The sequence below is a fragment of the Vidua chalybeata genome, chromosome 13, assembly GCF_026979565.1.
Source record: "Vidua chalybeata isolate OUT-0048 chromosome 13, bVidCha1 merged haplotype, whole genome shotgun sequence".
Taxonomy (NCBI): domain Eukaryota; kingdom Metazoa; phylum Chordata; class Aves; order Passeriformes; family Viduidae; genus Vidua; species Vidua chalybeata.
The window spans coordinates 8,855,389-8,872,005 of NC_071542.1; the positions used below are offsets into that span (position 1 = coordinate 8,855,389).

General features: G+C 42.4%; 1 protein-coding gene across 2 annotated transcripts; it reads right to left on the bottom strand.

Annotated features, from left to right (window-relative positions):
• Positions 1–2,200: 2,200 nt before the first annotated feature.
• MAPK6 (mitogen-activated protein kinase 6) lies at positions 2,201–16,312 on the bottom strand. Of its 2 annotated transcripts, none has more exons than XM_053954657.1 (6): positions 16,236–16,312; positions 9,925–11,132; positions 9,158–9,302; positions 5,978–6,142; positions 5,153–5,354; positions 2,201–4,568 (listed from the first exon to the last, which is right to left on the bottom strand). In XM_053954657.1, the coding sequence occupies exons 2-6, from the start codon at positions 10,477–10,479 to the stop codon at positions 3,470–3,472; spliced, it is 2,166 nt and encodes a 721-aa protein (XP_053810632.1). In that variant the 5' UTR covers positions 10,480–11,132; positions 16,236–16,312; the 3' UTR covers positions 2,201–3,469. The 2 variants fall into 2 exon arrangements, with proteins under 2 accessions (XP_053810632.1, XP_053810630.1); XM_053954655.1 differs by lacking the exon at positions 16,236–16,312 and adding an exon at positions 15,893–16,039.
• Between the last annotated feature and the right edge of the window lie 305 nt (positions 16,313–16,617).

The following is a 16,617-nucleotide window of genomic DNA, read 5'->3' on the forward strand; positions in this document are numbered from 1 at the left end:
TGACAGGAAAACAAAGTACATCTAGGCACAGATTTTGCTGTAGGCAGCGAATCCTTTGCTGCAGGGACAGGCGCCCTGTTGAGCAGAGCAGGGAGGGGCAGCAGCAGCAGGGCCTGCCCCAGTGCCCAGCAGGGTCACAGAATCCCACACCCAGCCTAGAGCCCCAGCAGACCAGCTCTGCTCACAGCACAGACCTGCTAAACTGTGCTGGTCACACGGTCATCACACCACTATCAGCAGCATGGGCAAAGGCTTATAAAAATGGCTAAGATTATATATAGCAACTCTGATTTAATTAAAATTAAATACAACTCTGAGAAAGCTAACTGACCATGGCTGAGAACTCTTGATCAGAACAAATTGTTCAGCAATTATTAGACCTCATGTGATGACAGGATGTGCAAAAGGCTCTGTCCTGGTCTGTTGTAAACATCACCTCTTCTAGCTGAAGCTCTTGTTAAATATACTTTAAAATGCTGTCTTTTAACAAAAGGCCTTTTTAACTTGGAGAAGAAAGGGCACTTTAAAAAGATGGTTAATATTCTCATTTCTTATTTGCTTTCTTGTTAAATAAGGGTGTTACATTGTACTTGGCAAGCACCTTGGCATGAAACAGTGGTCCCTTTATCTGGTTCATAATTTAAGCCTCTTCCATATTTTGTTTTTAAAGACAATGCTGTTGCTAGGTCACAGCCAAAGAGCTACACATGTAGCTGACCTATTTTTTCTTGAAGGGATAGGCACAGCTGATGCGTACAGGAACCATCTTCTATCCCATGGGAACAACCTGTGACACGCTGCACTTCCTGCAGGCTGCTCTTCCCACAGTCCTGCAGTTTGCCAAGGGAGAACCCAGCACCACACCCACAGTACCATCACTTCTAGCAGTGATTCACTTTGCATGGACCTTACAAAACACTTTTGTCTCCACAAAGGGAATTCCTTCTATTCAATAATCCTGACTGCCCAGCTGCACCCTACAGTGACCCACGGACAGAGCCTGTTGTGGGAGCAGGGTTTGCACCAAAGCAGGCAGCACAACCTGTACAGTGTTGCCTTCCAGCACAGGTAGAAGACAAACGTAATGAAGCACCATGCTGGGTTTAGGCTCAACACTCAACTCTCCCCTTCCTTTTAGTGTAAAACGTTCCCTTTGTACCCTTCCAGGCTTCTTAAGTACTGTTAAGTTTCACATGTGTCCTAAAAGAAATAAAAAAAGCAAAAAAGATTCTTCATTTGTACAAGATGTGTTTCTTCCACGCTTCCCACCCACTGCTTTCCTCCAATCTCAACAAAAACCCTACAGCCCTTGAGAACAGTCCCTTGTCCAGAGAGGGCAGCTGGTCACCCCCCTCCCTACAGCCCACACCCCACTGCTGTGGCTGCATGGATGTCCAGGGACCATGCCCAAGGACACACTCCCTGTCCCCTCCCCAGGAGCCCATCCTGTGCCACACTGAAGGGGCAGAGACCCTTGTTTTAGGCAAGTTGCAACTGTGCTACCTGCCAGAGGAGCAGGGATGGAAGAATCTGGAGGAAGAAAAACACTGTCATAGGAAAAGCTGTAGGAGTGTGCCAGAAGATGCAGCTTTATTGTAGTTAATTAGCTCCCTCTGGAACAGCTGTGATGGGAGGAATGGGAAGAGAAATACTGTTCAGGGCTTGCTGCAACAGAGACCTGACCTGCACATTTTGTAACATCCCACAGCAGTTACCTGGTCATGCTCCCAAAATCTCCTCGTGGAAGTGCTCCAGCCAGGCTCTCGGCTGAGGAACCTGCAGGCTCACCTTCACTCCAGGCTGCCAGCAATGCAAAGGGGCTGGCACACACACGCCACGGCTTTTCCTTTAACACTTATTTGGCTAAAACTTAGATAAAACAGTAACTCGGGTCACTTATACTCCCAAAGTAAAATGGTTTTTTGAACAGAAATGGTTATGGACAACACTGTATATTTGTGCTTTCACAGCCACACCACTAGATGGGATTTTCCTCGGTCCAGGCTGCAGACAGCAGGAAAAAGGAAACTCCTGGGAGTCTCCTTGCAGGATGCTGCATCCCCAGCAGCATGTCCAGGGAGAGTTTCTCATGCTTCCATGAGCACCCTGTGTTAGGCAGTGACGCTCACAACTGCCCCAGCTGCAGCACAGCAGCTGCTCTTCATCTGGCAGGGTGTGTACAAAGCATCACAAACAGCCATTTTTGCTGGCCATGTTTTTATTTGTTTTTAGTTTTAAACAGGGGAACCAATGATACATCCAGTATTTCAAAAAATCAGAAGGTAAAACAAATTTTTAAAAGACTGAGATGCTACATGCTATATTTAACCTAATTTTATTCATGCTTGCTTTTGAAGGGGCTGGGAGTGGGACGGGAATCATTCAGTAAAAACATACAGTAAAAACAAAATGTCTCACCATATAGAACTTTAACCTACAGTAATGTTGTACCTTAATTATTTCCATGCACACAACTAACATTACAAAATTTTTAAAAAAATGAACACAATTAAGACTTCTAGGAGCATTTGATAATAAAGCAATTCCTAATTTCTTTTGTAGAGATCAAGCACCTCCAATTACAAATTCCTATACACAGTGAGTGCTTTACTTGAAATGAAAACTAAAAAATAAAAATGTATTGGATAGCCTCAGAATAAGCCGATGTTAATATATATCCAGCTATGTAGGCAATAAAACCATAGTGCTAAACAAAAACTTTTATCTGAAAAGTAACTCAAAAATTGACTTTCTATAATTACAGAAATATACTTATTTGCTAAAATAAATAAAAGTGCTGCATATTAACACTTCACTATAAAGAATGCATACCAGAACATTTATAAATATTGAATGATTTTCAATAGGAATAGCTACTACAATAATGCTGGCTAAATAGAAGTGCATAATGAGAAGCACTATGGGTGGTTAATGTTTTGCCACATACTGCTGTTACCTTGAGGTAGATAACACATGCGTACCAAATTCTGCATTCATTTCAGTTGCTGCTGGTATCATGTGTCTAAGAAATGTGTAGAGTATGAAAAACTCTAAAATACGCATGAATGAAAAAAATGTTTCGGGAAAAATAGATATTCTCATGCAATTATGTACAGTCTCACTGTGTAAATTTCAAGGCAAGGTTCTTTTTCTGCAAAACATGGACACTGTTTTACTGAGAGAATGTTTTTTTTTTTACTTGGTTTAGTGCATTTTTTTGTTACCTCCTGCATTTTGCATTATTTTGCTCTATTCTTTAATTTTGTGTGCAAACGACATGCCAGTTTAAAAACAAAACTAACTCATGTATAGAAAGTAATTCTGGATTGTAAAAACAATGGTAAACAGAAAACTAATGAAATCCATACCAAAATTACACCATCTGATTCAAGTAAAAAAATTACTTACACTAGTAATAAAAAAAGACAAACACATCTCATGAATATAAAAGAAATGTCTGCTGAGTGTTTTAGTTTAGATGTTTCAGAATGCTGCTGTAGGTTTTGTGGGGAATCTGGGGAGATGATTTCATAGCAGAAGGCGTTAGTGTGGCCTGGATGGACTTGAGAGGCGAACCAACAGGGCTGTGAAACTGAGGAATACCTATAGCCTCAAGCTGCTTGTTGAAGAGGAGTTCCCCACTGTTACTGAGAAAGCTCTCTTCTCTTTCCTTCTCCCCAAGCTTCCCCTCTTCTACTGGCTCAGGTTCTAGCATTTCAGCATCTTCTTTCTTACTAAAAAATTTGTCCAAATAACTGGTGTAAGTATTTTCTTTTTCAACTTGTTCATCTTTCCTTACTTCGCAACAGAACTGGTCTATGAGGAAGCACCCCTCCCCACCACTGACAAACTGACTGTCCCAAGAAGTTTGGTACAGAGCTTCTAACTGTGCCAAATTGGCCATTCCTTTCTCCTGCTTCTCTCTGCTTACCGACTTCGATATTATTCCTTTCAACTCTATCTGAGACACTGAACTATTCAAGTCATTTAATTTATCAACATCAGTAGACTCATGTTGTAAACTAAGCTGGATGGTTTCTGCTATAAAAGAATCAAAGTCAAACCCCTGATTCTTCTCCCTTTCTTTTTCAACAAGTTGCTGTGATGCTTCCTCAAGTGCTATCTGAGCTTTCACCAACCCATTCTTTTCACATTTAGACTTGCCTTTCTTGTCAGACTTTTCTTTGCTTTGTTCCTTCCAGTTTGAAAGATCTATAATAAGCTTGGGCTCATAGTAATGGTTAACTTCACTATCTCGCCAAACTAAATTATCTAGGTATGAAGAGGATCTCATTTTGTAATTACAAGTGTGACTACATTCCAGATCACAATACTTGTTTTCGTGGTGATCTGAATACTGCCAGCAAGGCTCAGTAGAGAAGTGGGTGTCAAAGGCAGGATCCTCCAGGTACTTTTCACGATCTCCATCCAAATATTTGCGAGGATCCACCTGCACTTCTTCTTCATCAGTAACATCTGAAAGAGCCCTTGGATCACGCTGAACTTCATCAGCTTCATAGTTATTATGAATAGGCCAGTCATGGTCTGAAAACTGACTTTCATGGTATCTGTAAAACAATTTCATAAGTGTTAGCAGCTAAAAACAGTCTTCTGGCTCCCAAAACAGAGACAATCAACTTTAGAAATTCCTTTACAAAATAATGACAATTCAACACAAAGTTCTTCCTTAATCCAACTGGGTACCTCTTCCATGTTTTTAATTTAATCTAGCATAAAGAAACAGAATTATGTACAACACCTCACTCCATTTACAGAACTTTTTCTGAAGTGTGTTTAATTGACTTAAGATGACTACTGTGAAATCTCTTTACTACAATGTGCATTAAGCATTAGGCAAGACAATCATAATTAAAACTCTCCTTAAAGTTTATTTTTAGAGAAGTAATTTGGGGAAGAAAAAAAAATAATGGAAATATTAACTTTAGATTCTAGAGTCCTGAGTGCAACTCAGGAATCCATCAGCATAGCCAAGTCACATCTAACAGATTATAAATCCAATGATACTCCATAAGGGAAAATTTTATTCTCAGGTCAACTCAAGAGGAAGAAACTGGAAATAATGCCCATGAAGCAATGTCACTTCAAGCACAAACCCATCCAATTATCTTACCACAGTAAGTGATAAATTTACCTTTCCCAATTATAAATATGGCTGTGACTTTCATCCATTAGCAGAATATCATCAACCTCATCTTCAATGTGAAAAGGATGACTTGAAATAGGCTCATCCGTTGGAAAGGAATAAATGCTCATATAAGGATGGGACAAAGCTTCTTCTGCTGTCAATCGATCCATGGGACTAAACGTCAAAATTTGCTCCAGAAAGTCCAGCGCTGTAGAATATAAGCTACCATTAAATGGGAAATTTCTGACATTTAGAACTTAACATTAAGGTCCAGTGCTTTGCTCTAGAGCCCTCTAGTTGTTTCAAAGTGTGAAGTATCAGCTACTGACAGTGCACTGCCAAATATGCATCCTGCAGCCATCAGAAAGAGAGAGAAGTGAAATCTAAGATCAACCATAATTTAACTTAAAGCATAAAAAACCAGCAAGAGGCAGAAAGCTTTAAGCTGAATCAGTATCCACCAATGGCCACCAGGAAACAGTACTGTTACTTTGGCTGGGGGACTCTCTTCTAAAAAAAATTGAAAGACAGTCCTATACTGACTCCATTCCAATGTTCCCTTGTATTTAAAAGGACAGTGTCTCAAAACAGAGCAATTCCAGTGCAAATAGGTCCAGCAGAGATTCACAATTCTACTCTAAAGATAACCAAGCAGCCATCATGGAAGTAGATTTCTTTTATTAGGGCAGAAGACAATCCTTCTTCAGAGAACACAGATTTTTCTAACTGAAACTTGCTTTTAACAATCACACACCTGCACCTCAAAGCTGCATGCTATTTGATGATTTTGAAATATCAAAACATTGAATCAAGGATTTTTTCATTACTTACCTTCAGGACTGATGCCTGGAAGCAACTGAGTTAAAGGTTTGTGTGGCTCAGTCATATCGTTTCTAATGTAAACTGGAATTACATTGAGAAGCTCCTGACGGTCCTCCTCATGTACAACAGGAATTGATTCTAGAATCAACTGCATCTGTTCAAGTTCATGTGCACCTGAGCACCAGAAGAAAAGACAAGCTGCCATTTCAACTTTAAACATTTCTGATCCCTGTATATGAAAGGCATGTCAAAATCTTGTGCTCTGAGCAGCCATTTCCAGTAAAAGATTATTATCTCCTGCAACAGAGGAAAGGCTGAAGTTCTGAATTTAAATTATAATAAATCTGAAGAGCTCTCAAGAAATGCTGTGGCATATGAAGAATTACAGAGCTGCTACTCATAGATAAAAGAGACCTAACCTTAAAGTTTTGTAAGGGTCTTTTCACCATGGATGAGGTACTCTACAGCAATACCATTTTTATCATACACTATATACTGCTATCCTCCCCTTTCAACTGATCAACCTAATTAATACAGTATTTGACCTCACTTTGAATTGTATGTCCCTTACTAGTAAAAACAGGAGTAGTTTAGCTCAGAAAGACACTTTGCAGGCCACAAGATTTTCTATTAATATTCTACTCCAAAATCCTCCATTAACTGTTAAGTGCAAGACAAAAATCACCTGTGGGTTACACAGAGTGATGCTCTTTTTGAAAAAAAGTACTCTATTATGATTGAAATTACAGTACTCTTTTAGCACTACCTGAAGTTTCCCTGGGTAAGAACAATAAGGGCCTATACAGCAGGTCAATTTTGAATAATGAATAGCATCTATATTCAGTACTGGAGTACCCAGAAATATAACTTGCCAGCTTCAGCTTGTTGCTCAGCTCCAAGGAGGATGTAGGATCCTAGAGATTCAACTAGCAAATTAAATTATATAGGCTTATTTGCATGCCAGTATTTCCTTCCTTCACCAAGCAGCTCTGGGCAATCACAAGCGATACTGATGTATGTGACAATAAATATAAAAATAAATGGGGCCAGTAAGAGACTCTATCATCTCCAAACTTCCACACTCTCAGTTCACTTCAGTCCCTGCACAGCACAGCAGTCTGCACTGGACATCCTATCACATACCTGCCAGGTGACTTGAAAAGTTGAGACAAAGTTACTGCAGAAAATCTAACAGAGTTCCCCAAATGAATCAGTACTGCTTTGTGCTAACATCTTTACTGGACTGAAAGAGCTGTTTTGTTCTGCTTCAGACTACAACAAATTACTTAATATGATCTATCAGATGTTATACTGCTTGTAATTTGCTGGAAAACAGATTCTACTGTGTAATTAGTACCATCCTAAAAATGAATTAGCTTTCTGTCCACTATCAGCGAAATAACCATTGCAAAATAGTCATTTAGAACAAAGAAGCACAGAAGTTGTTTGGAAAAGCTACTGAATTCCTCTGCCTCAACTTCCTTTCCCTCACTTGTTCCAGGTATTCTGCAATATTAATCTGTGTTCTTCCTTCCCATTCTCATCAGCTTTCTGAACAGCAGGATTCCTAAGGGATGGTTCAGAAGCAGACAGGAAGTTGCAATTAACAAAATTAATCCCTCCAAACAACTCTGCAGAAGAACTTTATTCAGAGTCTCAGGGCAGAATAATTATCATATCTCCAACCCTCTTCCCTTTCCAAATACATGACGTCAAGAAATCCATTTTTCCTTAGATAAGAAAACTGCAGCAGTGCTAAATTTTCAGAGGAGCACATCTATATTTAAAATATTTTGCTAAGTATCTACTAAATGCAATTAAGGCATATAAACAAGCCTACAAATTAAGGATTTTGGTGACTAATAAAGTTTTTAAACAGAATTCTAACTTTGCACAGCAATTGGGCCAATAAAAAATTGTGACAAATACCAATGATACTCAAAGAAAAAAAAACCCAAAATGCTGGCAGTTGTGATCAATCTATGCTGAATGATGAAATCTGCAGACTTTCTCCCACTGGGAACCTAATAAATCTTGTATCAGCAAAGCATTTAATACTCTGAGGACATTACTCCAGTAATCAGTAACTCAAAGAGTGAAAAACTCACTGCATGTTAAGAAAAGCCTCTGCATGTATTAATCACTGATTTATACCAAATAATGCTTTCAATTGACAGTTCTCCATTAACTACTTAATGGGAAGAAACTCTCAATTCCATACCTTTTCATGCAAAGGTAAGAATGACTGCAGAGGTGTGCTTTCAGTCCACAGTCCTTGTGTCTAAAGAAATGTGAATTGTGAAGTGCAAGCTTAGCTCTCAGAGGTTTTATCTGTATTACTCATAATTCTGGCCAACAGGAGGAAATCCAAGAGTGAGCCTGAACGAGACAGCTGCTGCTGAGGCCCCAGAGTGCACAAAAATAAGCATTTCAGAGGTGTTTCAGCAGTTTGCTCATCTGCTCCCATGGACTGAGTGCTTGTCAGCAGGTGGTGATCTCCTATAGTGCAAATAACTGTTTCACTTTACCTAAAATGCTCTAGTTTGTGCTCTGAGCTAGGTCAGCAATATGATACAGGATGGGCATCAAGAGACAGGCTCCAAAAATTTGCTCCTGATCCTAACCAAAGCTCTAATATCAATGCACCCAATGAGACCAGAGCATTGCTTCCTATCTTACCTGAAACAGTTGAAGGTTGCACATTTCCTTGCTGTAATGCACTAAATTTTACACATTTAAATCTATGCCCCTGGGGCTTCATAAATTAAAATACAGAGAAGCAAGAAGTGAATAGGTTGACTACATTAAAAAAAAATAAACTTTATGCATATGATACTCAGGGTATTCATAATCTTCAAATACTCCTGGATGCACCAATTCACACATGTATCAGAACACTTCTTAAGCAACCAATAAATTTAGCTTAACACAATTACAGATATATTTACCATGTATGACATCTACAATAAATTATGTTATTTAGCTAAATACACACTAATGCAAGTAACAAAACTGAAATATGTCCTGCTTTACAGATACATCAATTTATTATATAAGTGCACAATAATACAGCATATCCTGACAGTCAATGACTACTGATGTTAACCACAAGAACCAATCTTTCCTGAGGAAGATAATTAAGCAGTACCACTCCTTTTATGAATATACCACTGATTTTATTCTACCCACCTGCAAAGAGGGTTTTCCCAGTCAGCATTTCAGCAAAGATGCAACCTGCAGCCCACATGTCAATGGCTTTAGTGTAGTTGTTAGGAGAAAGCAAAAGCCGGGGTGATCTGTACCATTTAGTAACCAATCCTTCAGAAAGATGGCCCTAGTGAAATTAATTTAAAATTTTATTAGATTTTTAAGACTTATGTTTTTATATTTATTTTAAAATAAATGCACTACTAATAAGATTTTTTTAGTCTCAAAGTCCCAGGGATTATACTGTGTGCATTCTACTAAACCTTCTTTCTACCTTTACAAGTATCTTTGTGAGTGAACAGCAACCATATACAAATATGACACTATTTATTAGTCAAATGAGGTACTGCAGCAAAACTTTCTCATTCCCAGATGCCAAAAAAATGCAAGGATGATACTAAACTCTCTTGCGAAACATCTAGACCAGGAGGACAGTATCTCTAAACTAATCCCGTAGCCACACTTGCACTATGAATGTACTACTTATCATCTTATCTAAGGCTTCTATAATAAATACAACTAAATGTTGCCCTTAATCTCAGGTTCTGTCTTCACTGTTAAAACCTTTGCTTTTCTAAAACCATTCAGTAAAAAATTCAGTATTTTATGCTTGCAGTAGTCCTATCTCAGACAAACCATGCTAAGGAGGCCTTCCACAGCCTATCTCCCTGTGCAAAAGGGGGAATGATGCTATTTTAAGAAGGCACACTTGTCAATGCATCAGTTAGATATTCCCACTCTCTGCATACCTTGTGGGAATAATGTGGATCCATGATTCGTGCAAGACCAAAGTCACCAATCTTCAGCACCAAGTCTTCAGTATTAATGAAAAGATTAGCTGGTTTGAGATCTCTATGCAGAACATTTGCAGAGTGAATATACTTGAGCCCACGTAGCAGCTGGTACATGAAAAGTCTGGCATGATCTTCCAGTAAAGGGCCTTGCTCTAGCAAATTAGCCAGATCTGTCTCCATGTATTCCTGGACAATGTAAACACAGTTCAATTCTGTCAGGGAGCCCACGTCATCTGTTAACCGGCTTCCACTGGGACCAAGAATTTCAAATACTTTGACAATGTTATCGTGGTCAAGTCTTCTAATAATTTTGATCTCACGTAGAGCATGTTTGACACTCTGGGGATCTGTAAGGACAATTTTCTTGACAGCTACTCTTTTGTCACAGTCATTATCGACAGCAGAAAAAACTAAGCCGTTTCCACCACAGCCCAGTGGTTTTAAGTCCATATACCGAGAGCCCAGATCAAAACCATGAATGTTCATGAGACTTTCAAATTTTTCTGCCATTTTAAAATTCTTTACGTTTTTCCTCAAACTACTAAGCTTCTGTAAACACACGGAGACACTTCCACTGGTATCTGAAGGAAAGGTCTTAGAGAAAGGGAGAAGAAACACTTGGCTTTGACTGCAAGATGGTTTCTTGACACTCTCATTTCATTATGAGCCAGCCAGGCCTGTTGTGTCCCCTTGAATTTAGAGCCTGTAAGCTCTAGAACTCAAACTGAGCATAAGATAGAAAGATTGCAGCATTCATAGTTCAAGAAAGGTGCAGCATTTCTGCAGACATTAAAGAAAATACTCACAAGAAACTCAAACGGAATGAAATGACATACTATGCACTCAGCTCTACTGTGCTAATCTGGTTAACATTTAACAAAAATGTGAATAAATATGCACATAATAGGCTTCTATTAACATCCTCCTCCTCACAGTGCAGATACATTCAGTGTTGGACTGGTCCTGAGCAGCGTCATTCTATGGTGCTGGTAAGCACTATTTTTTTTTCCTTCTTCCTCCTCCTTCTCTTCTTTGTTTACAGTCTAGTTAAATGGGAAACTGGCAGCTCTTGATTTACAAAAGATGCCTTCTGTTAATGATCAGGTGGCTCTAGCTCACCACAATCACAATCAAAGCTACCATCCATTTTACTCCGTGGCAACCTGAAAAGCAGAGAAAAATACATCAGTACCCCAGCACATACAAAAGTCCTCCTCCTCCCCCAACTCATTGAGTTATCCTAAATATACAATTTATTTACTGTCCAGTTACAAAAAGAATAAATCATCAAAAAAGCTAAACTAATTAGAAATTATATGTACCTTTCACACTTCTGGAGGAAAGCAATAATGACCAACCACCATTTCCAATATTGTGAACATTTTTGATGTAATCTAATTTATGGTACACATCAAGAAATCCTCCTGAGTCTTAATACAGAGACTAACAAAGCAAACTTGCTTTGTTAAGAGCTGTTAAGAGACAAGCCAGAAGCAACAAGATCCATAGCATCTGTCAGCAAATTTTGAAATAATTTTCACTAAACTTTTATTTGAACACAAAATCAGGTTTAACTATTTCACCATAATAAGAGGTAACTAGGTACTGGTCACATGAAAAGGGTGGCTTCTACACTTCCAGTATTTACTGAATATACAGCACACATCCAATGTCATTTATAAAGCTTTAGTCCTTGTGACCTTAGATATAGTTTACCAACATCTCAAATAATAACTTTGCATCTACAGACTCACTGTTACAGGAATCATAGGGGTAATTCCTACATGTCAGACAAATATTATGGCTTTATCTATTATTTCTATACTTATCCAACCTAGATTACAAAGAAAAACTAGCAGCAAGTACATTTTACAGAGTAACTGATATGTTCTACAACCATTTCCCCTAACATATGGGCTCTTTCAGACATCATTTATTTTTTAGTAGTGTAATGAATTCACCTACTATTATGAAAAACCAAACTGGCAATTTCCTCAATAAGTTCCCATCAGCACCAGCAGAATGCAGTCATAAAGACCACATGGTGCATTTTTGTACAACATCCTCACTTCTTTTAAAAGCTCAAAAATGCCACAAAGGGAAGAGTCAGAGGTGTATGCTGCACAGTGTGGTAAGCTTTGGGCAATTCCACTACAAGTCACTTGAATGTTCTTCCCCAACATGTATAGGTCACATGAAACCACCAAGTGCCTCCTTTCAATCTTAGATTAACACATTTCAGCTCTTCCATAAATGTAAAGGTCACCACACTATCCCAACACTTCAGAATTAATTATATGAATGTTTTCCTTTAAAACAGTGCTAGCCTTTCAGTGGGACAACTGGGAGCAAGCAAAACAAGACTCCTCACTCCTAACAGGGCAGCAAGAGCAGCTGACAAGTTATTAACATATTTTAAATAATGGCCTCAATTCACTAAAGTAATCAGAATTGCATAGAAAAAAAGGGAAAAAAAAAAAAAAAAAAGAAAGGCACACTGGCAATGAGAAACAAGACTGTTTCAGCACATTTAAATATTACCCTTCCTTTGGCTCGAGCCTGACTGTCATCAAGACACAGCCCCAATGCCTGGCCTTGCTCCCTCCTGCCACACACCACCTGCCCCCAGACAAACACAGGGAAGAAGGAAGCACATGCTATCCTCTGCTCAGTTTTTCTTTTTAAACAAATATCACCAAACGTAGTATTTCTGAACTGAAAAGCACTGAGCTACCCTCTACTGATGTGGTATACCCTGCCACAAGGGTGATCTTCAGAGCTTTCTCTACCTAGAACATGGAACTTAAGACTGCCTTAAGATTCCTTTCTTTGTGCATTGGCAACAGTCCTAATTTTAAACAGTATTTTACAAGAGTTATTATAGTCTCAGTACAAACACAATGAGGTAACACTACTACTTTTCCCCAAACTATCTTGAATTTTTAGCAATATTAAGACATTAGAGTGAGGACCCCTTTTAAAATACCTATGAATTTATTTAAAGAACAAAAGTAAAATTTATCCTAAAGAGGACAGCATCAGTGACTATCCAAGACTGTTCTTTTTGCCAGATGTCTAGCCTCTTGATTTTTAACATTTTTAAACTTGAAAGTATTTTCTCACTCACACGCACTACTTTCAGGTTCACTCATTCTGAGCTGCTGCCTGTACAACAGTTCACATCACCCCATTTAGCTTTCATTCCAACAGCCCCCCAACTGTTACCAAAATTAAAATTTGTACCAATACTTCAAATTTCACATTAGCTTGAGGTCCAAGGCCTCTGTTCAATTACCCTGCATTAAGCTGTATTTTACATCCTTGGGACCATCTACAACCAGTTGTATTCTGCCTCATAATTAGGCTTATTGTTTTACACTACTGATGTCTTCAACATGCAGCAATACTGAAATTGTTTGCACCAGCTGCGTGACACATCTGGAAACTCTCTTTTAGCTAGTTCCATTAAACAGCCCAGGAACAGATTCAAAATGATGCCCATCAGCTGCAAAGATTAAGATCTACCATCTCTTTGCCATAACTCAGATCTTACCCCCTTACTGCCATGAGTGAATGCACCAACAAAAGGTCTGCTTCAGGGAGAAAGGGAACTATGGCCCACTCCTTAAGTAGGAACCCTAAAATTTTCCTTCTGTATCTCTGAAATGACGCATTTTTAATCATCAGTTTACACTTATCCTTCCACCAGGTGTCCACTAATTACAGTGTTTTCAGAGAGCACGCAATGATCTCCACAACCAGACTGATTTAGCTAAGAAAACAAATGCTGACAACATAAGCAACCAACGTGGTGCAGCCTTCATTTGACCTGATCATGCTCCAAGCTTCCTATCTGTGAATACATTACTTAATCCCATGTTCTAGCCACTTGAAGCACATAATGGGCTACCATATAAAAAAGGGGGATTTATAATCCAAATTTGTGCTGAACAGGCTACTGACGCAGGCACTGACATTTTCATCTAGGCTGTCACCTTGCCACGACATCCAGGTTTTTTATAAGTGGTACTTTTACTCCTTCCTCAAAGTTTAAAGAGTGAACCACAAAGATATGAGTTCCTTAAGTGGTTTATAACTATGGTTTTAAAATGGGTCAGTTCTTGGGAGAGGGTAACAGAAGTGACCCGTAGAAGGCTTTGAAATAATCTCTAGCGATGATCATCACACTTGACTGGCTTCAGGCATTGTGCAAGCAGCTCCCTCAAATCATGCTCAACTCCTGCACGTGGATTTATCACAGTTTTCAGGAAACAGGATGTACACCAAAATAGTCAGGTATGAGCTGTTTACTTTGTCAGAAATACAAATAAGACTACAAGATACCAGTTAATTTGATTACGCTGACCATATAATGATCAAATTATTACTCACAGGAGAAAGACCGAGAATGACTAATGACATATTATACAATCTGCTAAGTACTATCTCTTTGCCTAAAAAATACGGGGCACAGAAGAACTTTTTTTTTAGATCAGCCACGTTGCAGTCAGTAGGCAGAGTGAGTCATCGTCCAACTCACGAAACTGCTGCTTTCTAAAGCCTCCTACTTGCTCCCCACACTGTTTAGGGAACTCGGTGCTGGCAGTAAGCAAATGTTACTATTAGTTTATAAATCTTCTGAAGGATCTGTAAAAACACACAAGAACCCAGTGTACTTTTTTGTATTGTGTTTAAAAATGGTTTGGCTCTCCCTTTAGATAATAATGAAAAGTCCCCAGAAGAAACCCACCACAGCTGTCTGCACCTCTGCAGACCTGCTACCATCTGCTGTTCCACTGAACAGGTAACCAGTCAAGAGTGAATTCGAGATAAGAACCACACAAGTAAGGACTGAGCTTCAGTAAAGGGCTGAAATGAAAGTTCCCATTTTAGCTTTAGAGCACACATTTCCTAAACGCAATTGCCAAACCAAAATGCACCTCTATTTTAAGCCACCACTTTCCGGAATTTGTAACTGGTTTATTAACACATAATGCTGTGACGGCGTTATTTTTATATGTACACACACATCTATATAAAAAGCTTGCTGGGAACAGCGCTGGCCATACGACAACACGCCGATTGCCGTTTGTTTTCCCACAATATAATTAAGAGCCATTGTCGGGCTGAACCCAAACGGCACTGAATTAGCCAGAAAAAAGACACAGCCTACAGACGCCAAGCGAGAGCATCCTGCCTGCCTAGGCAAGGGTACCTGTTCCCCAAATCCCAAAACCCGGGCAGTCTCTCTTCAAGCCATTTCCGTCGGGTGTTTCATACTACTTATTAAGAGCATTAAGTCACTTTTCCCACAAAAGGTTCCCGGAGCCTGCGGGCGCCCGGGAGCAGGAGCGAGCGGTACCTGTGCTCTATCAGGTTCGGCTCGCAGAACCGCGCTGAATGCAGCAGCAAAAGTTCCGCAGGCGGCGGAGGCCGGGCCCCCCGGCAAAGGACATCCTTCCTCCCGCCGCCCCCGGGCCGAGCAGCCTCGCCCGCCCGCGCCGCTGCTCCGGCCGCCCGGGCCGAGGGACCCGCTCCCGCCGTGCCGCGGGGGCCAGCCCGGCCCCGGGCCCCCGCCGGAGCAGCCCTACCTTCAAACGCCCTTCAGGCCGCGCCCGCCGCCCCCGGCACAGGCGGCCCCGGGCCCGGCGCCGCAGCCGCCGGCAGCGCCCCCCGCGCGGCCGCCCCCGCCCGCCCGGTCAGCGCCCGCTCGCCCCGCTCGGCCCCGCGGCCGCCGCAGTGCGGAGGGGCCGGGCCGGGCCGGGCCCGGGCGGAGGGAGCGGGGCGGAACGGAACGGGCCGGGGGCGCCGCCGCCGCCGCCGCCGGGCGGGACGGAGGGAACAAAGCGCCTTTGTGCGGCGGGGCCGGGCCCGCGCGTGCTGCGGCCGTAGACCCCCCGCGCCCCCCGCCCCTCGCACTCACGGGCCTTCCCAGGCTCATCGGGGGTGCGCTGCTCACACGGCCGAGCCCCGCGGCCCCGCCACCGGCCCTCGCCCGGTGCCCGCCCGCCTCGCCGCAGTTGCCGCTGCCGCAGCCGCCGCCATGTAACCCGGCGCGGAGGGCAGGGAGGGGCGGCGCGGCGGCGGCTCCGCCCGCCAGGGGCGGCCCCGGGCGGCCCTCGGGGACGGGGGCGGGACGGGACGGGACGGGACGGGACGGGACGGGAGCGGAGCCGCGCAGCGCCCGGTGTCGGTGCGGGCTCCGGTCAGCCGTGCGGCCGACCCTGTCCGCGGCGGGGCGGCCCGCGCGGCATCCGCTCGCTCACCTCGCCGCCTCGCCTGTCGGCGTGAGGCACGGCGCTCCCGCCGTGCCCGGCTGGCCCGAGGGGTTCGGCAGTCTGGAAGCACGGTTGAGTCAGACGCAGCACGGAAAGGCGGCAGGTGGAGCGATGTGCACCGAAGGGAGCGCGGCCGCGGCTCTGCCCGCCCCGGTGGCCCCTGCGGCAGCCAGAGCAGCGGGACCGGGAGGCCCAGCCGGGGCCCCGCCGAACGAGCGCTGTCCCGGGGCTGTCGGTGTGCGGAGCTGCAGCAGCGACAGGCGGGGAAGCGCCCGGGTGCGCCCCGTTCAACTGGCCCGTCACTAAACGTCCCTCACGGCAGAGAAACAAACAGTTGGAAAGCAACAGGCGGGCGCAGCGGAGGCAGTTC

Excerpts from the sequence above, each read along its gene's own strand:
- MAPK6 (XM_053954657.1), bottom strand. The coding sequence starts at position 10,479 with ATGGCAGAAAAATTTGAAAGTCTCATGAACATTCATGGTTTTGATCTG. Across the intron at positions 6,143-9,157 it reads TGGGAAAACCCTCTTTGCAG|GTGCACATGAACTTGAACAG; the intron begins GTGGGTAGAATA and ends TCTGGTGCTCAG. Across the intron at positions 5,355-5,977 it reads TCCAGGCATCAGTCCTGAAG|CGCTGGACTTTCTGGAGCAA; the intron begins GTAAGTAATGAA and ends TATATTCTACAG.